This window comes from Zosterops lateralis (assembly GCF_965231275.1).
Source record: "Zosterops lateralis genome assembly, chromosome: 2".
Lineage (NCBI taxonomy): Eukaryota > Metazoa > Chordata > Aves > Passeriformes > Zosteropidae > Zosterops > Zosterops lateralis.
Window position 1 is genome coordinate 89,866,056 of NC_139763.1, and position 15,401 is coordinate 89,881,456.

Sequence of the window (15,401 nt, forward strand, 5' to 3'; positions counted from 1 at the left end):
GGGCTGCCCCTCCTGCCATCATCACCCTGTACTCCTCCGTGGCTGTGCAGGCCAGCGTGAGGCACACAATCTAATTAATATACGTGTCTGCCGCATCACACACCGCGGCTGAGCAGCGGCTGTGGTGGCTTTCTGTGCTGCCTGTGTCCGTGGCACAGCGAAATGACTCCGCTGATTGCCGCACGGCAGTGACGCGGTCTGCGGGGACACCGAGGCCACCACTAAGGGACCTGCATTCACTAAAGTGGAAACATCAGCCCGCTGCGCCATCCTGGGCCGTAACGGCCCCGGGGACACCCGTGCCGCTTTCAGCACTTCCCGGCACGGAGCTCCCTGGCGGCGGCGCTGGCGGGCGGCGCGCCGGGGCCTAACACCGCCGTGACATTAGTGGCTGCTGCGCCATCGCCACCACCGCCTCCGTGTCCCGGCACGCGACCCCCGCGGCCGGCCGCCGCCGCCCCTCAGGCGGGGAAGGGACGCGGCACCTCCTCCCTGCGCCCCAAACCCTCCCAGGCGCGGCGCCGCCGCCCGTCGCACTACAACTCCCGGCGTGCCCCGCGGCGGGAGAGGCGCGCCCGCGCGGGGGCGCGCGCTGCTTGCCGGGAGCCGTAGTCTTTCCTTCGGGGCCGCGTCGTCCTGAGGAGGGCGCCGCCGCCGCCGGCCGGTCTCGCCGGAAGGGCTCTCCCTCCCAGAGGGCGCCGCGGCGCGGCGCGCGCGTGCGTATTGCCGCCGCCAGCCAGCGCCGGGCAGGCAGGGAGGGAAGGAGGGAGGCAGGGAGGGAGCGGCGCTCGCGCGCCTCGGGCCCGAGAGGAGACAGCGCGGGGCCGCGCCGGGCCGGCAGCAGGTACGGGGGCCGGGGGGGAGCCCCGTTTCCTCGGCCCCGGCGGAGCGGGCGTGACGGCAGCCGGGCGGTGCGCGGGGCCGCGTTCCCGCGGGAGGAGGGACCGGGCGGGGATCGGCTGCCGGCGCCTGGGGCTGTGTGTGTGCGGGGGGAGGGGAGGCGCGGGCCGGGGGTGCCGCGCGCGGCGGGAGCCCCCTCGTGAACCCCCGGCCCGGGCGCGCGCGCGCGCAACAGGCACGCGGGGGCCGCGCGCGGGGCGGGGCGGGGCCGGGCCGGGGCGGCGGGAGCGGCGCGCGCGGGGGCCGGGACCGGGACCTCGCGGGGGAACCGGGGAGAGACCGGCCCGTCCTGTCCGCGGAGAGGCGCCTCGCGGTTGGGGGGAGTCTTTTGGCTTGTGCCGCTGGCGGGGCCCCGCGCCCGCTCGGGAAGGCGCCGCGGTTGGCTGCGCGGAGCCGACAACTCGGTGCCGCGGGTGATGCCGCTCCCACGGCGGGACGGGGTGCGGGCAGAGGCAGACAGAGAGCTGGACGGGAGGACATAGTCGTGAACTGAGCCAGGGGAGGTTTAGCTCGGACATCAGGAGGAATCTCTTCACGAGGAGAGTGGTAAAGCATTGGAATGAACTGCACGAGGAGAGGGTGGAGTCTCCGTCCCTGTTGGAGGAAGGACTGGATGTGACACTCAGTGCCGTGGGCTGTTCGACGTGGTGCTGTTGGGTCGTGGTTGGAGTCGGTGATCTGAGAGGTCTTTTCTCTTTTCCAACCTAATTGATTCCGTAGAGGAGAAGGGAAACTTTCTCCTGGATCTTCCAAGCTTTTGCTTTTTTAATTTTTTCCCCTAGTAGTGTTAGTTGATTTTATAAAAGCTCTGCCCTCTCCCTGCGAATATCACCCCGTAGCCTCGCATTATCTCTCTTACAACGTTATTTCTTTGCCTGTGTACCATGAAAGGTTTGTGCTTGGTAGCTGTATCCAGTTGTCCAGTTCCAGAGACTGTACGCAACAGAAACTCGTCCCATTCATAGTCTCTGTATTTGTCTTGCCCGTAGCGTGGTCCATGTAACAATGATTTTAAGCTTTGCCTCTTGAGGGCGTTTCATGAAAATGAAACTCCGGGCTGAAAAGATACGTCATGAGCTGTGAAAATACCGGGCTGCTGTTTCTGCAGAATTCCCAAATGGTGCTGAATGGTGGTGTTTAATGGTCCCTTTATCTTTTATCCAAGCTGCTGTTCCTCTGGATTTTTTTTTGTTTGCGGGCGTATTTTCTGCTCCGAGTGCTTGATGTTAGTGAAAGACTTAACAAAGTTGGGCAAAGTTGGGATGTGTCTACGAGGTCTCAAGAAATGGGATTGTAACTTTATCCTTAGAAGCTTTTTATTTTAAAGCTACTTTGTATATATACCTCTGGCAATTAGTAGTTAGAGTAGAATTGTTAATTAAACACTGTGTAAATTAATAGGTTGTATAAGCTGATCTTTTGTGTATTTGGTCTTGTTTTTATTGTAACTTCATTGCGTTCTCCTTTCAGTGTTACCGCCTGCACTGACATGTGAACGAGCTCATTCAAAACAAGTTTTGAAGTTTCTACTTGAACTGTGGTTGCACCTTTTAATTACCCTTTAGACGTGCCCGTGGGGCACAGGGGAAATGACTCGTAGCTTGAGGCCGGTGACTTAGGATGACACACGAGGTAGAGGTTTTTCTCAGCGCGGACTTTCTTGCCACAGTCTTTCAGACAGATTCAGTGATGCTTCACTTCTGAGAGATGTGACTGTTTTGGGGGCTTGGCACCTCCCAGAGCCCCCCAACTTCAGAGTCTTTGTTACATCCCATCTCCCATTCTGACCCTGTACCAGGTGTTCACCTTTTGCTCTCAGTGTGCTGCCATGTGTTGATTTTTTCCAGTGTTACGTTCTCTGTGTTGGTGATTTCAGAGCTGGCACGCTCATGTGGTGCTGTGTATTCAGCTGAGTGCTGCCTCCTGGAGAAGTCCCAGTTTAGTCCAAGGAAAGGGAAAGGCAGCAACTGGCCCAAGTCACCACCAGAACTAAAAAGTCCTACAGTCAGTTGTAGCAGTTTCTGAAAGGTTCTTTATAGAAACTTCCAAGTGTAAGTGTTTATTTAAGCAGGTTATTTGATAGGCTTATTTCAGCTTGGGTGTTTCTATACAGTGCTCCTTTCTTTCTTTATTTTATTTTCTCCCTTTCTAAGGAGAGGAATAAGCTAACATTAATACAATGATACATTTTCTTTTACAGTCCTGTTTCTGTTGGCTTGCTTTAAAATCTTCCAGTTTGTCCCTTCACAAGGTGGTGATTTTTTTTTCTGAAGTGTTTTACAGCTTCTCAAGGGGGCTTAACTTCTATCTTTAAGAAAAAAAAAAAAAAAAAAAAAAGAAAAGTGCACCTTTAAAGGTGACTAAACAGGTTCTTAAGTTGCAAAATGTAACTTTTATGGCAAGATTTTAGTGGATGTAAAACAGTGCCTCCCTGAAAAACTGAAATCAAATTTTTCCAATCTGCTATAGCAGATAAAAAAAATAAGAGTGATGTGATGTAGGGCTAGGGACTTTAATGATTTGAAACATAAGAGAAATAGAAGAGCAGCAGCAAATAACTAGATTTATTGTATTTGTTCAAATACTTCATAAGGCCAAAGAGAATAGTGAGTGAGCCTTGTAGGCTGTGAGCAAGTAAAGAAAAATAAAAGACATTAAAGGAATTACACACTTGATGAAATATTCTGAGTGGCTGAAATATCTGCACAGGAGATTCTGGAATGATGTAATGGACAAACAAGTTAGAAAGACCAGAGCACCTCTTTTTTCAGAGAACAAATGGAAGCTGAACTGATAGAAAAATTATTCAGCTTCATTCTAAGGGGCTAAAGCATAATGGATGTACTTATTTAAATAATATAATAATACTAATTAAGAAATGCTGATGTAAATTACAGAGAATAGAGGCAGCATTATGATAGCAAGTCAGCTTTTTTCTGCTCTGAAGGAAAAAACGCCTTGTCTGTTACAGTTTTTAAAGTCTGTTCAGCAAGTAAGTGGATTAAACTACCCGATGTTATTTCTAAAAATGAATGTGCAGTTTTCAAGATACAAAATGCCAGCAGTAGAATGCAAGGCCTGTAGAAATATCAGTACTTTTAAATTAAAAAGGTAAAGGGACTGGAAAAATAGAAGAGGTAATTTTAAGCTAAACACTCTGAAAGCCTCTACCTCTATGGAATATAAAATCTGTGGACCACTAGGACTGGAAATTATATTATGCCACCTCCTGAATGTCTTGAATTGCATTAAACATTGTGCAGACTTAACAATTCATTTTGAGGATAAAAAGTAGAGGTAGTCTAAGACAGGTGACAATAAATTTCCTTTCACCAGAATTGGTTTATAAAGGATGTTAGCAACAGGAAGGTATGAAAAAGTGCTAGAAAGTAATGGTAGACTGGGTCACTTCTGCTGGTCTGTTCATCTTAGGAATAAATGGAGTTCAGTGACAGAAGAAATTTGGTTTGGAATAATGTGAACACTTTCTTGAAACATAATTATTGCTTAGTGTCACGAGGAGACAGATGCTAAAACGCATTGGAACAGAAAGAAGTACGACTGTTCCTGGATGTGTGTGGAGAGTTATGGACTCTGAGCTTGCAGAGTGTGACATAAGCCTTAAGATTTAGCCAGTCACCTGCTGCTGACAGCTTCCTTGTGACCCAGAGTATTTATTTGCTGTGTTTCTCTGGTTTTATTTGGTAGTCCAGAGTGCTTGTCAGGCTCAGCGGGAGGATTCGTGTGTTCTGTGAGATAACAACTGGTTCGACACACAGAGATCTTTATTGTATTTTATATAAAGTTGAGATTATATGCAAGTGATGTGCTGATTCTAAAACCATAAAATACCCTGTGGCTAAACACATCTCCAAAAGGCTTTGTAAGCCTTGTAAGCCTACCAAATTTAGTGCTAAGGTAACCTGTTGAATTGTGAAAATGTCATTTTGGCAAACAAGCCACCCATTGGTGGATCACAAACTATAAGTATCTATGAGTAAAGTCTGATAAAAATGTTGTGATTAACATTAGGTTGTTGTGGGTTTTGTCTGAAGTAGGGTGAGATTGCCTCTTAAAAGACACAGAGATTCCTTGTAGAGCTTCCACATGATCCTTTCTTCAACTCCCTACGTGTTCTTATTCTACCTTTTTTTGGTATTGGTTAGTTATCAGAAAAGAGGTGTCTATGAATGTGCTGCTTGTTGGATTCAGGAGCTTTTGGTAGGAAGAATATCAGGTGTAAATGGGGTGGGGGAGGCAGAATGAGTGTAACCAAGCTTGGAAGTGCCTCTGGCTTCTGGCTTGATGTGGCTGATGCCTCAGTGCTGTGTGACTCTCTCCTTGCTGGTGTCCAAAGGCAGGATAAAATCAGTAGAATTTTGACTTACTGTTATTTTGTGGGTTTGTACACGTTTCTTCATAGTGCTGAGTCACAGCAAGTAATACAATTGTGGCAGGCAGATTTGTCATCACAGGAAGCATGAGGTAGTTTTGGTTTCACTGCCTTCTGATATTCCCAACCCTAAACAAAAGCTGCTTGAAACTGCAAAGTCAATTAATAATTTAGTTTATTTTTAACCTAATTTGTTTTAAACTGTCGGAGATTTCTTCTTTTCACGGTATGAAATTCTGGAAGGCACACTCTTGTTCACTCATAGAGAATGTTTAGGGCAGGTTAGGATTTTGGAAATGTTAGGGTGATCTTTTTTTCTGACAGATGAATGTCAAATGGGTTTTTTCAAGCAGTCCCTCTTTTAGCTGTGATCTTATAGAAAATGCATAGTTGGCCAGCCAATTCTGTGAGTGCAGGGAGGATGTACTGGTATCTTGGTCAAAATACAAAAGTATCTCCTCTTTAGAGGAAAAACAGATTACATTTTCATTTGGCACACAGGAATAATCACTTCTGTTGTTTCATGTGGATGAGCACATTAATGTGAGGTTATTTTTTTTAATGTCAGTATAATCCTGTGTGGCTGAATAGTTTAATTCCCCATCACTTGCTGCTTTGTGTTATGACTTGTAGGACCTTTTGGTTTCAGGTTGATGGTGGACTGTGGGATTATAGAAATGAAGGTGAGGGTTTTTTAATTTAAACAGATTTATTGCACAGCAGCGTCTTTGAACGCAATAAAGGAATTTTGTGTTTTCAACTCAAGTCAGAAAGTCTTATTTAACAAATTTAAAGATGTTTTCATTTTAAATTACCCTGGCTTTGACAGTCAGTTTTTTTTGCCTTCTCACTCAAGTTAAAAGCTTTCTGGAACTTCGAAAAGTGTGTCTGCTGCCTTGTTAAGTCAAAATGGACCTTTAAAAATGGAACTCAAAACATCTTGTAAATATCTTCAGGGTAATAAATGTATAGTGAAGTGCTAGATACACTGTATATGATCTTTTACTGTGCCTGTCCTCTTGCTAACTCTGTTTTCCAATAAACCTTGTAAATGCATTGCTTCTTAATCTGTTCAGCAATGTTTCTTTGAAAAAGGGAAAAAAAAAAAAAAGGCACACAATCATCAAACTTTTAAAAATTAAGTGTCCAGTTCTGTGGCTGTCAGTGGGATTAACCAGTAATACAGGCTGATGTGCCAGAGCAGTTTCTGAGATAGCACCAAGTGTCAGGTAATTCTGTTTCTGTTAGTGGTTGGTTTTTTTAAGCATATATTTCCTTGAAAGGAAGTATACTGCTGAAATATACTTCTTTGAATTTTTTTTTTTTAAGTGTAAAGAAGATCAGGAGCCCGGTAAGTTGGTGTTGGCTTGGCTTTATGTACATCTCTTAAAAATAGGTCCTTTTTTGTTTTTGTAGGGCCAGAAGATCTTTCTGAATGTTACCTGGAGATATAATCAATGTACCCTTCGAGATCAGTAATTCTGCAGAAATACCTTTGATATAGTAGTTGTTTGTCTTCACTTTAGCCAACTTTTCAGCCTTTTTTTTTGTTTGTGGATGAGAGAGTCAGGATGAGGCGTTGAAATGTGACAATGTGACATCCCTGCAGATTTGACAGAGAAGTCTCAACATTGTTCAGATAGCACACAATGTATTTCCCTCTCCTTTTTTTTTTTGCCTTTGAGCAATAGTCAATATTAAAGTTTGTAATTTGTCTGTAATATCACATTCCATGTTGTGCAATGTTGTTTGTCTTTTAGGTTTTGTATTAATTATTTTAAGATTATTCTTATTTTTTAAGCAAGAACCAGTCCAGCTTGCCAAGTGGTCTAGAGCTTGAACAGGCCAAATCAGCCACAGATTAGGTGGGTTAGCACTTGTTACTCAAAGTGTCAGAAGCACAGAAGCAATTGTGAGTTAAGGCTGACCACTGGGCAGGGAAAAGCCCTAAGAGGAGTAGGAAGGCTGCAAAATAAAGCAGATTTGAAAGATGAGGAGATGGGCAGCAATTCCATGAAGAAATCCACTTCTTAATACCAGTTTTTAACAGAAAGTGTTTTAAAGTCTGAACCAGGTTTCAAGGCTATACAAGTTCTATTCATGTTTGGCTACAATTCTTATGTTACATCTGAAGCTCCTTTAATCTTCTGGCCTTTTGGATAGCAGAGGGTGGTGGTTCCATTTCTTCTCCATTGTTCTTGCACGATGGCTGCCCTAGGAGTGTGAATCCCTGCTGTTCCACTGTTGCAGCTTTCATAAACCACAGAAAATGAAATTCACAGGATTGTTTTGTTTCCTTGTTAGCACTGGGGGTTGATAGATCATCAGCAAAACTTATTTTACAGATCTTTACAAATTCTGTAACTGCTAATTCTCTAGTGACTGAGACATGTTTCCCCATCCTCTTTTACAGCTAGAGAAAGGTGAGCAGAAATCTTGGAAATTGGCCGTGCTTTGCTTGAACAGTAGCTTTTTGTAGTTGAGATGAATAAATATCTTTTCCTGTAGATATCCTGAGCTTTACAAGAATCTGAGGACAGAGACAAAGTAACTGAGGTGGTATGGGTGCTCCTGCCGATGGGCCTTCCCACAGACCCCTATAAGCCAGTAGGGTTTGTCAGATAATTTTGCAAAAGAAGCAGGCACAACCTCATCAAAGTGTTTATCTGGCTGAGCTGGTTTTTGAAATGACAGGAGACAGCAGTGAAGAGAGAAGTGTAGCTGTTGGTTTCCTTTCCTTTCCTTTTTATGTCAGATACACTGTCGACAGTGTAGAGACATGGTGGATGTGTTTTCATCTCTGTAGGATGATGCCAAATGTAGGATATTGCTCTATAAGTTTTTCCAGGGAAATAGCATTAATCCCAGTTGATATTTTTATTATTCTATGCTCTGTATTAATGGTTTTATTATTAAGGGTTTTTGTTTGTCCTCTCCAAGAAAGCTGACCATTTACTTCTGTTAGCATCCTGACTTGTTGCCTCTGAATTACCAAAAAGCAAATCAGAAGGACTTTACAAAATCTACACTTTATAGGGAAAAAACCCAGACACATTTGTGGCCAAAATGTTGATTTTTTTTTTTTTTTTTTCAGGTTGTTCTTTAAATTGAATAGCTTTTCTAGTCTCACACTGAAGAGTGTCAGAAGGTGATGTTTACTGTAATTAGAGCTCAGGGAATTGCTCAAACATCTGTCCAAGCTGTGCTGTAGGTATTTGGCTTGATGTCAAAAAGTGTGATTGTGGAAGAAGCTTCTCCTCTAGAACATCTACAGTCTCATAGCAGAGCCAGTAAACAAAGTAAAATCTCCTTGGAAGTGAAGGTTTTGTGCATTTGTTCCCTTGAATAATTCCAGCTTCTCTCACTGCTTGGGGTTCTGTCTTGGCAGTGCCTTTTCCAACATGAGTTGTCCTTTCAGGGCTGACGGTGCCTCTTGTACCTTTCTCTGGCAGCAATCTAAAGGAGAGGCAGCAGTGTGACAGCACAGCAGAGCTCCCACATCTGCCTCCAGTGACTCCTTTCCTTCTGACAACTGCCTCAGTTAGGAAATCTACTCTCATAGTATGGCAGATCATGCATATTTTGATAATTTTTTTATCACACTGTTTCTCTTCAAGCTCCCATTCTGCCTTAATTTTCAAGTCTTCCTCTTCTGACCTATTCCCATTGTGAGGTAAAATGTCATGTAAAGAGCTGCACTTCTGAAACACATTTTTTTCCTTATTCTTGCCCCTATTTCCAAAGAAGTAAAGTTGGTCTCTAATAGTCTTTATTATCAGGAATGTATTTGGTAATCTTATTTTTGTTATGTATACATGGTACATATATGCTCTCACATGTATAAAATACAGACTTTATATATAAAATTATGCAGCTCTTGATTTGTAAGGGCTTTATTTTTACATCTCAGCACCTCTGACGTGTGGACTATCCAAGAGTATTAGTCACATGGTATTCCTTCTGGCAAAGCCCTTAAGTCTAGTGACAGTGATAGCTGATTTAAGAAGGCAGGGAGTTCATTTTTGTTCCTGTTTAGATGATTGCTTGAGACAAGGTAGGTCATGGCAGTAAGTGACTCTGTATTTCCCAGTGCTTCAGAGTTTGACTTGATGAGCAAGGAGAAATGCAATACTTCTTATTTCCCCAAGAAACATGTGCTTAGAACACATCCACGTTCAGTAGGGTTCTTGTCTTAATCAGCAAAGAAATTTGGGATCATGTTTTCCTTATGGAAATGCAGACAGTCAGGAATAGTTAGTGGGTTTAATTTTGCTAAAATTTGTTTTTGTGGCAGACAAACTGGGAAGGAGAAGGTGTCATATGGGGCTTGACTGATGTTGCACAAAAGCGCAAGAAACACACCATGAAAATTCCTTCCCAGGTCTGCAGAGGTTTTTATCTGGAGCCAGGAGTATCAAAACTGTGGACAATACTGTGCTATCTTTAGGAAAGAAAAGATGGGTTGAATATTTCCATGACAACCACCACAGATTTTCTCCAAAAGCAGCATTAATTTTGACAATGCAGAGAAGATTCAGGGTTTGCTCTTTGCCGCAAAGGTGAACTTAAAGTGACCACTGAAAGATTTTCAGCTCAGTCACACCAAAGCTGCTGAAGACCAGTGAGACAGTTTGAAGTTGTTTTGCTTCTGTGGTTTAGTCTGGGGAGAAAGCTACACCCTCAAAAATGGAGGAGGAGATTTATAGCAAACAATGCCTGGATGACTGTAACAACTAACACAGAGTTGTTACATGTTTAGTCCTAAAAAGCCATTGTGTGCTCACACATTTGAATAGGTCCAAAGATGTGTGGGCTGGATGGAATCCTTGATGCGCTCGTTGGATTTTTCACCAGTAGTCAGGAAACCAGTGAAAAGAATGGTAAAGAATTGATTTTAAGATATGTTCAAGATGTAAGAACTGAACTTCTACTTTTAGAAAATAACTGTGGGTTTAACAGTTGTAGAGGTTAGACAGACAGGTGTATAAAACAGGTTTGTGGCTTTGTGCTGAGGTTTTGTTTATTTACTACCAGTGATGGCCTGCTATAAAATAAGTTATTGAACCCATGCCTAGTTGGATTCGTAACTTCTCAGTGATGAAGGGAGTTTAATCTTTTCACCTTTAATGAAAGAAACTCTCTTCCCAGTCTTTTGGTGGTAGGTGTTTGTACTCCCAGGTAAAAGATAATATACTATTTTGAAAGGATTTAAAGTGTGCTGTTTACTCATGAGATAGAAGAAGGGGTTAGTCAGCCAAGTGAGCTGTCTTGAGAGTCAGAAATGAACAGAGCCAAAACCTGCAGCTATGGATGTAGAGGGTGTAAGAAAGAGAATTCCTGTGAAGCTGTTGAGTAGAGGGCTTGTGGTAATATCAGAGAAGAAATTCAAGTAAATCCTGTACCTGTATTTTCAATAAGTGAAACAATGACTTAGGGCACAACAGGAGGGGCTAAGAGAACCCTGAAAGGAAAATGGAAATTACTGTCTTAAAGGCAGAAGCAAAATAAATTGAAAGAAAATCGATATGCAAATTGGGAGATGGGGGAAAACTAGGTTAATAAATACAGTAAGGAAGAGTACATTTAAGGAAACTTACTTACGATGAAGTTTGTTGTGTCACTGATGTTTAGAAACATTGCAACATTATATGGAGGCTATGTAATAGAAATTAGATGGAAATTCAGTATTAAGGGATGAGGATGTTCCCTGTCAAGAATTCAGTTAAATTAAGAACTTGTAGGTATTGAAAGTCAAGGCATAAAATGACCACAGGAGTTTACCAAAGGAGTTGTCAAAGTCCTGAAATCCCAAATAAAGGCAAATGCAGTCTTATGAATTGGAGAAGACAGACTTCAGACAAAAATGGATAATTATTAATAACACTGTGAAAGGCCTGATATTATCTGGGCTGTTGTGTGTGCCTGTGTTTATTCATGGCCAGGGACAGAATGATCAGAGTGTCTGCAAAGCCGTTTTCCCGTTAGGAATGTCCTTCTAGCTCATGGTTGTCCACCTGGTGTTTGAGTTCAACTTGCTTATTCTAAAATACATAAAATACTTAGTTCAAAATATTTTAGGAATGAAAGAAATTTTGAGTGTTTGTTGACTGAACTTCTTTTTACAGTTAAAATCGCAGGCTTATTCAAATAGTATGTGTGTTTAATATACAGGGAGCAGTCAAACTAAAAATGTGAAGGATGTAGGATGGCCAAACATACTGTAAGAAACATGAACATTTGAAGCTCAAACATGTAAGCGCAGTAAGAAAGGGATCTCAAAGCTGTTAAGAAAGGTGTAGAGAACTTCTTGCACTCTGAGATTTATCTTTTTGTTGTACCTTTATTAAAAAAAGGCCATTTCATGAGAAGCTTTTCAGCAAAATAAGGCTGCTGAATTGCTTACCTGTATGCTCAGGTGGTTATGTTGCATTCGGTGCAATCTCTGACTGATAATCAAAGCAGTAATTTTGTGTCCCTGAACAGTTTTTTAAATCTCAATTATCAGAGTACAGTAACACTTGAAGTGATGTCCAAAATGTTTTCGGTGAAAGTCAGTTCTGATTGTCGGAATTCTTATAAATGGTTGACAGGTAGAAGCAACATAAAAAGAGGCTCTAACATGAAGCATATTTGAGTACCTTTTTCTTTGTTCTCTTACAACTCTTTGTTCTAACTGAAAGAAGAGTAGTTACAGTAGACTTGATATACATTTGATGTATTTTAAAAAGGAAACCTAAGCTGTTGAGAATCTGTATAGACTCACGTTGCTCCATTTTAAAGTAAAAAGTGCGCAGGAGATCATTTATCATCTGCTAGTTTTGTGCTTATGGAATTTGAGGTAGGTAGCTTATTTAATACAACACATTAGAGCATTTGAAAGAGACCTTTAAAAGTCCTGTAGAGTAACTTTTTATATAGTGCAGCTTCCAAAATTTTGTGTTACAGGGTTTACAATATGTTGGAGACTCTGCATCTCTGTGTAGATGCATGGGAACACTGACATGTTGAGAATTTGATTCCCAGCCTCTTTTGGATTTAAAGGGATGAAGTAAGGAGAGAAGTAGCAGCAGAATGGAGCACTAAGAGTAGAGACCTGATCCACACCCGTTGCTCTCAGGGGGATGAGTTCTTTCCACACGCTTTTCCACCTACTGCTTTATGCTAAGTGACTCCAAAGTGGTGTTGTACATGTGCAAATCATCATGGGCAGCTATAAATGCTGACCCTCTGAGTTACATAAGACAGATGGAAATCACAGACTGAAAAAAGGCCCCTCTGCATAAACAGTGGCAGGATTAGGGACTGGGGGTGGGGAGGAGGGGAACAATAGCACTGCTTTCTTTGCAGGACTGAGCATTTTCAATAGTTAAACCATCTTCACCTAAAATTATTCTTTTAGTATCAATTTCTTTGTAGGCCTTGTCTGGCTAGAAAGAACACAGGGTTTCTTCAAGTTTCTTCAACAGGGTTGTGTTGGATTAACTTAAAACATTGGATGTGAAGTGCAGGAAGAAAAGCTCTGTACTGACATGCAAAGTGAATTAAGCTAAAAAGCAGCTAAGACACCTTCACTTCTGAGTAAAGACAGGAGTATTTAATTTGGCTAATTCTCTGTGGAGAAATGTTGAATTTTTTCAGTGCAAATTTCTTTTTAACTCAGGCTATATACTCTGCCTTATAGACCTTAGGTCTTAATAAAATATTTTCCTTACTCTCTGAAGCCTCAAAAAAAATAAAATAAAACTTTGTTGGTGTAATGTGAAGAACTGACACACTGAAGTGACTACTCTGTGAAATTTTACTTTCCACCTTCTAAATCTTATTGGAAGTTAGGTGATGGAATGTAGGGGGGCAGTGGCTGGAAGTTCATGGCTACAGAGTTTAAGGAGTGGACACAGAATATAAAGTGATGTGTTGTTGAAGAGTAATTTTGTCTTCTTTATTTAATTACATTGTGAAGGAATCATGACGACCTCAGGAAAAGAGAATTTCCGGCTGAAGAGCTACAAGAACAAATCTCTGAACCCCGACGAGATGCGTCGCCGGCGAGAGGAGGAGGGTCTCCAGCTACGGAAGCAGAAGAGAGAGGAGCAGGTAATGTACAGCAGTTGAGATCTCTGTGACCAGTCCTTAAACTGTCCTGTCTTGCAGTGTCTCTGCCTCTCTGCTTCTCCCAAGCCCCTTCTTAGTTGTTCCTGCCCCTCCAAATTCATACACAGTCAGTCTGAAATCAGAATCATTTGCACATTTCACTGTCTCTTCTGCAGGCTCTACAAGACATAGAGTGAGTGCTCTTCATTCACTCAAGGGTGACATTGGCCAGAGCAGCTTGAGGGTTTGAACAAAACTGTCTGAGCAATAGCTGTAGCCTTTCCAGCTCTTCTCAGGACATCTTAAACTGGATACTTTCTCTGAGTCATAGCAACCAAATTCTGCTTATCCCAGTATAATAACCTCTGCATAATCATCCTCCAGAGCCTCCTCTTTGCTGCTGTAACTTGACTGTCAGAACCCCTGCAGGTGTTCTATAAAGATGTGTAATACACATACCAGTCTTTGAGCCCCAGCATCCTCTGCAAGAACGCAATGGTGTGGAAGCTAGACAGCTTGTACGTGGAGACAGATGGTAAAGAAGAGAAGGGGATATCAGTGAACATTTTCCACAAATGTTAGGAACTGATATTTTAGCACATTTCTGTTTTCATTTACTCCGTGGCTAAGCTTTCTCCATGTGCTGTCAGGTGAAGTCCTGTAGTCAGTGTTCTGCCTTCTCTCAGGTAATAGCATATGTAGTTTTTATAGCAGCCTAACACAACGTGCTGTGTATATATTGGCTGTGTAATATATATTAAATATTTATATGTTAAATACTTTTTCTCTTCAGTTGTTTAAACGCCGAAATGTTGCAACGGCTGAGGAAGAAGCGGAGGAGGAGGTGATGTCAGATGGGGGCTTCCACGAGGCTCAGATGAACAACATGGAGATGACTTCTGTAAGTGATGAGAAATTAATGCAGTGTTGGTTGAAACTGGGCAAGTCTGTTGTGCAGTGACATGACAGGAGTGAAATTGCAGAATGATGTGAAGAATGCATTCAGAGATGGACAGCTCTGAAACACCTCTCTCAATGAACTGCCCAGAAACAGATTACATGAGAGAAAAATGCTCGGGATATATAGAGACTGGTTTTTCAGAGGATATGTGCTCAAGAAAATGAAATAAAATATCATTGTCCTGGCAGGCTGATCACTTCCTGGATTTAGTGTTCACCCTTACAGGTGATTCTATCAACTGTTACCCAGAGTTTTTTGGTTCTGAAATTCATACTGCTTGAAGCATGAAAATACGAATCAGGCAGTGTGTTATTGCAATTTACAAAGTTAAAAAGGGTCTCAGTGGAAATCTTTCTTAGCACGCTTTCAAGTGGCACCATTTTTAACCAAAATGTTGGAAGCACTGCTAGACTCAGCTTAACTCTCTGCATCAGGCCTTGAACTCCTTTCCATGCTAGAATTTAAAACTACAGAAAAATACTTCTTATGAGGGTTAGACTTTTCTACCTTCTCTCTGGAAAGAAAAATAGTCAAGGCTTCAGTTCTATAACTGAAAAGTTTAAGGAAAGTGCAGTTCTCACTTAAAAGTGTTGCTGATCTTCACAATGTCTGTATTCAGAGTATGCAAGTGATGTTTCCATAGAAATCAGGCTGAGCTATTGGTGGTTATATGAGCCTTGAAAATTACTGTGAAACAGAGAAATGCTTATAAACAGCATGGTAGATCAATAATAGAACATATGGTTTTACTCTTTGAGATGGTATTCAAATATCAGCAAGTCCTTAATACCATTAATCATTTGTGTGGAAGGTTGTATTAAACAAATAGAGAGTAAAAAGTAAGGAAAGGATTTTGCCTAATTGATAGTTAGTGCCATTACACAGTTTGCTGTGTTAAATGCCATTAATTTCAGGCTCTTAACAGTTGGAGCTGTTGGCTGTTAGAGACAACGCTTAAGTATTTTCAGCACTGTCATCTGTCTCCCTGTCTGTCTAAGGGTTGAGATGAGATGTATCTGAAGATTTAGATCAGAAGTGGAAGGAAAAAAAATCTGA

The 15,401-nt window shown here is 42.2% G+C and overlaps 1 protein-coding gene across 1 annotated transcript in view; it reads left to right on the plus strand.

The window, feature by feature from the left end:
- Positions 1-739: 739 nt before the first annotated feature.
- Positions 740-15,401, plus strand: part of KPNA1 (karyopherin subunit alpha 1) — a 54,464-nt gene continuing 39,802 nt past the window's right edge. The window contains exons 1-3 of the mRNA XM_083884772.1: positions 740-844; positions 13,254-13,387; positions 14,178-14,285. Of these exons, the coding sequence (XP_083740898.1) occupies positions 13,259-13,387; positions 14,178-14,285 (237 nt within the window). The 5' untranslated portion in view covers positions 740-844; positions 13,254-13,258. The remainder of the gene's footprint in view (positions 845-13,253; positions 13,388-14,177; positions 14,286-15,401) is intronic.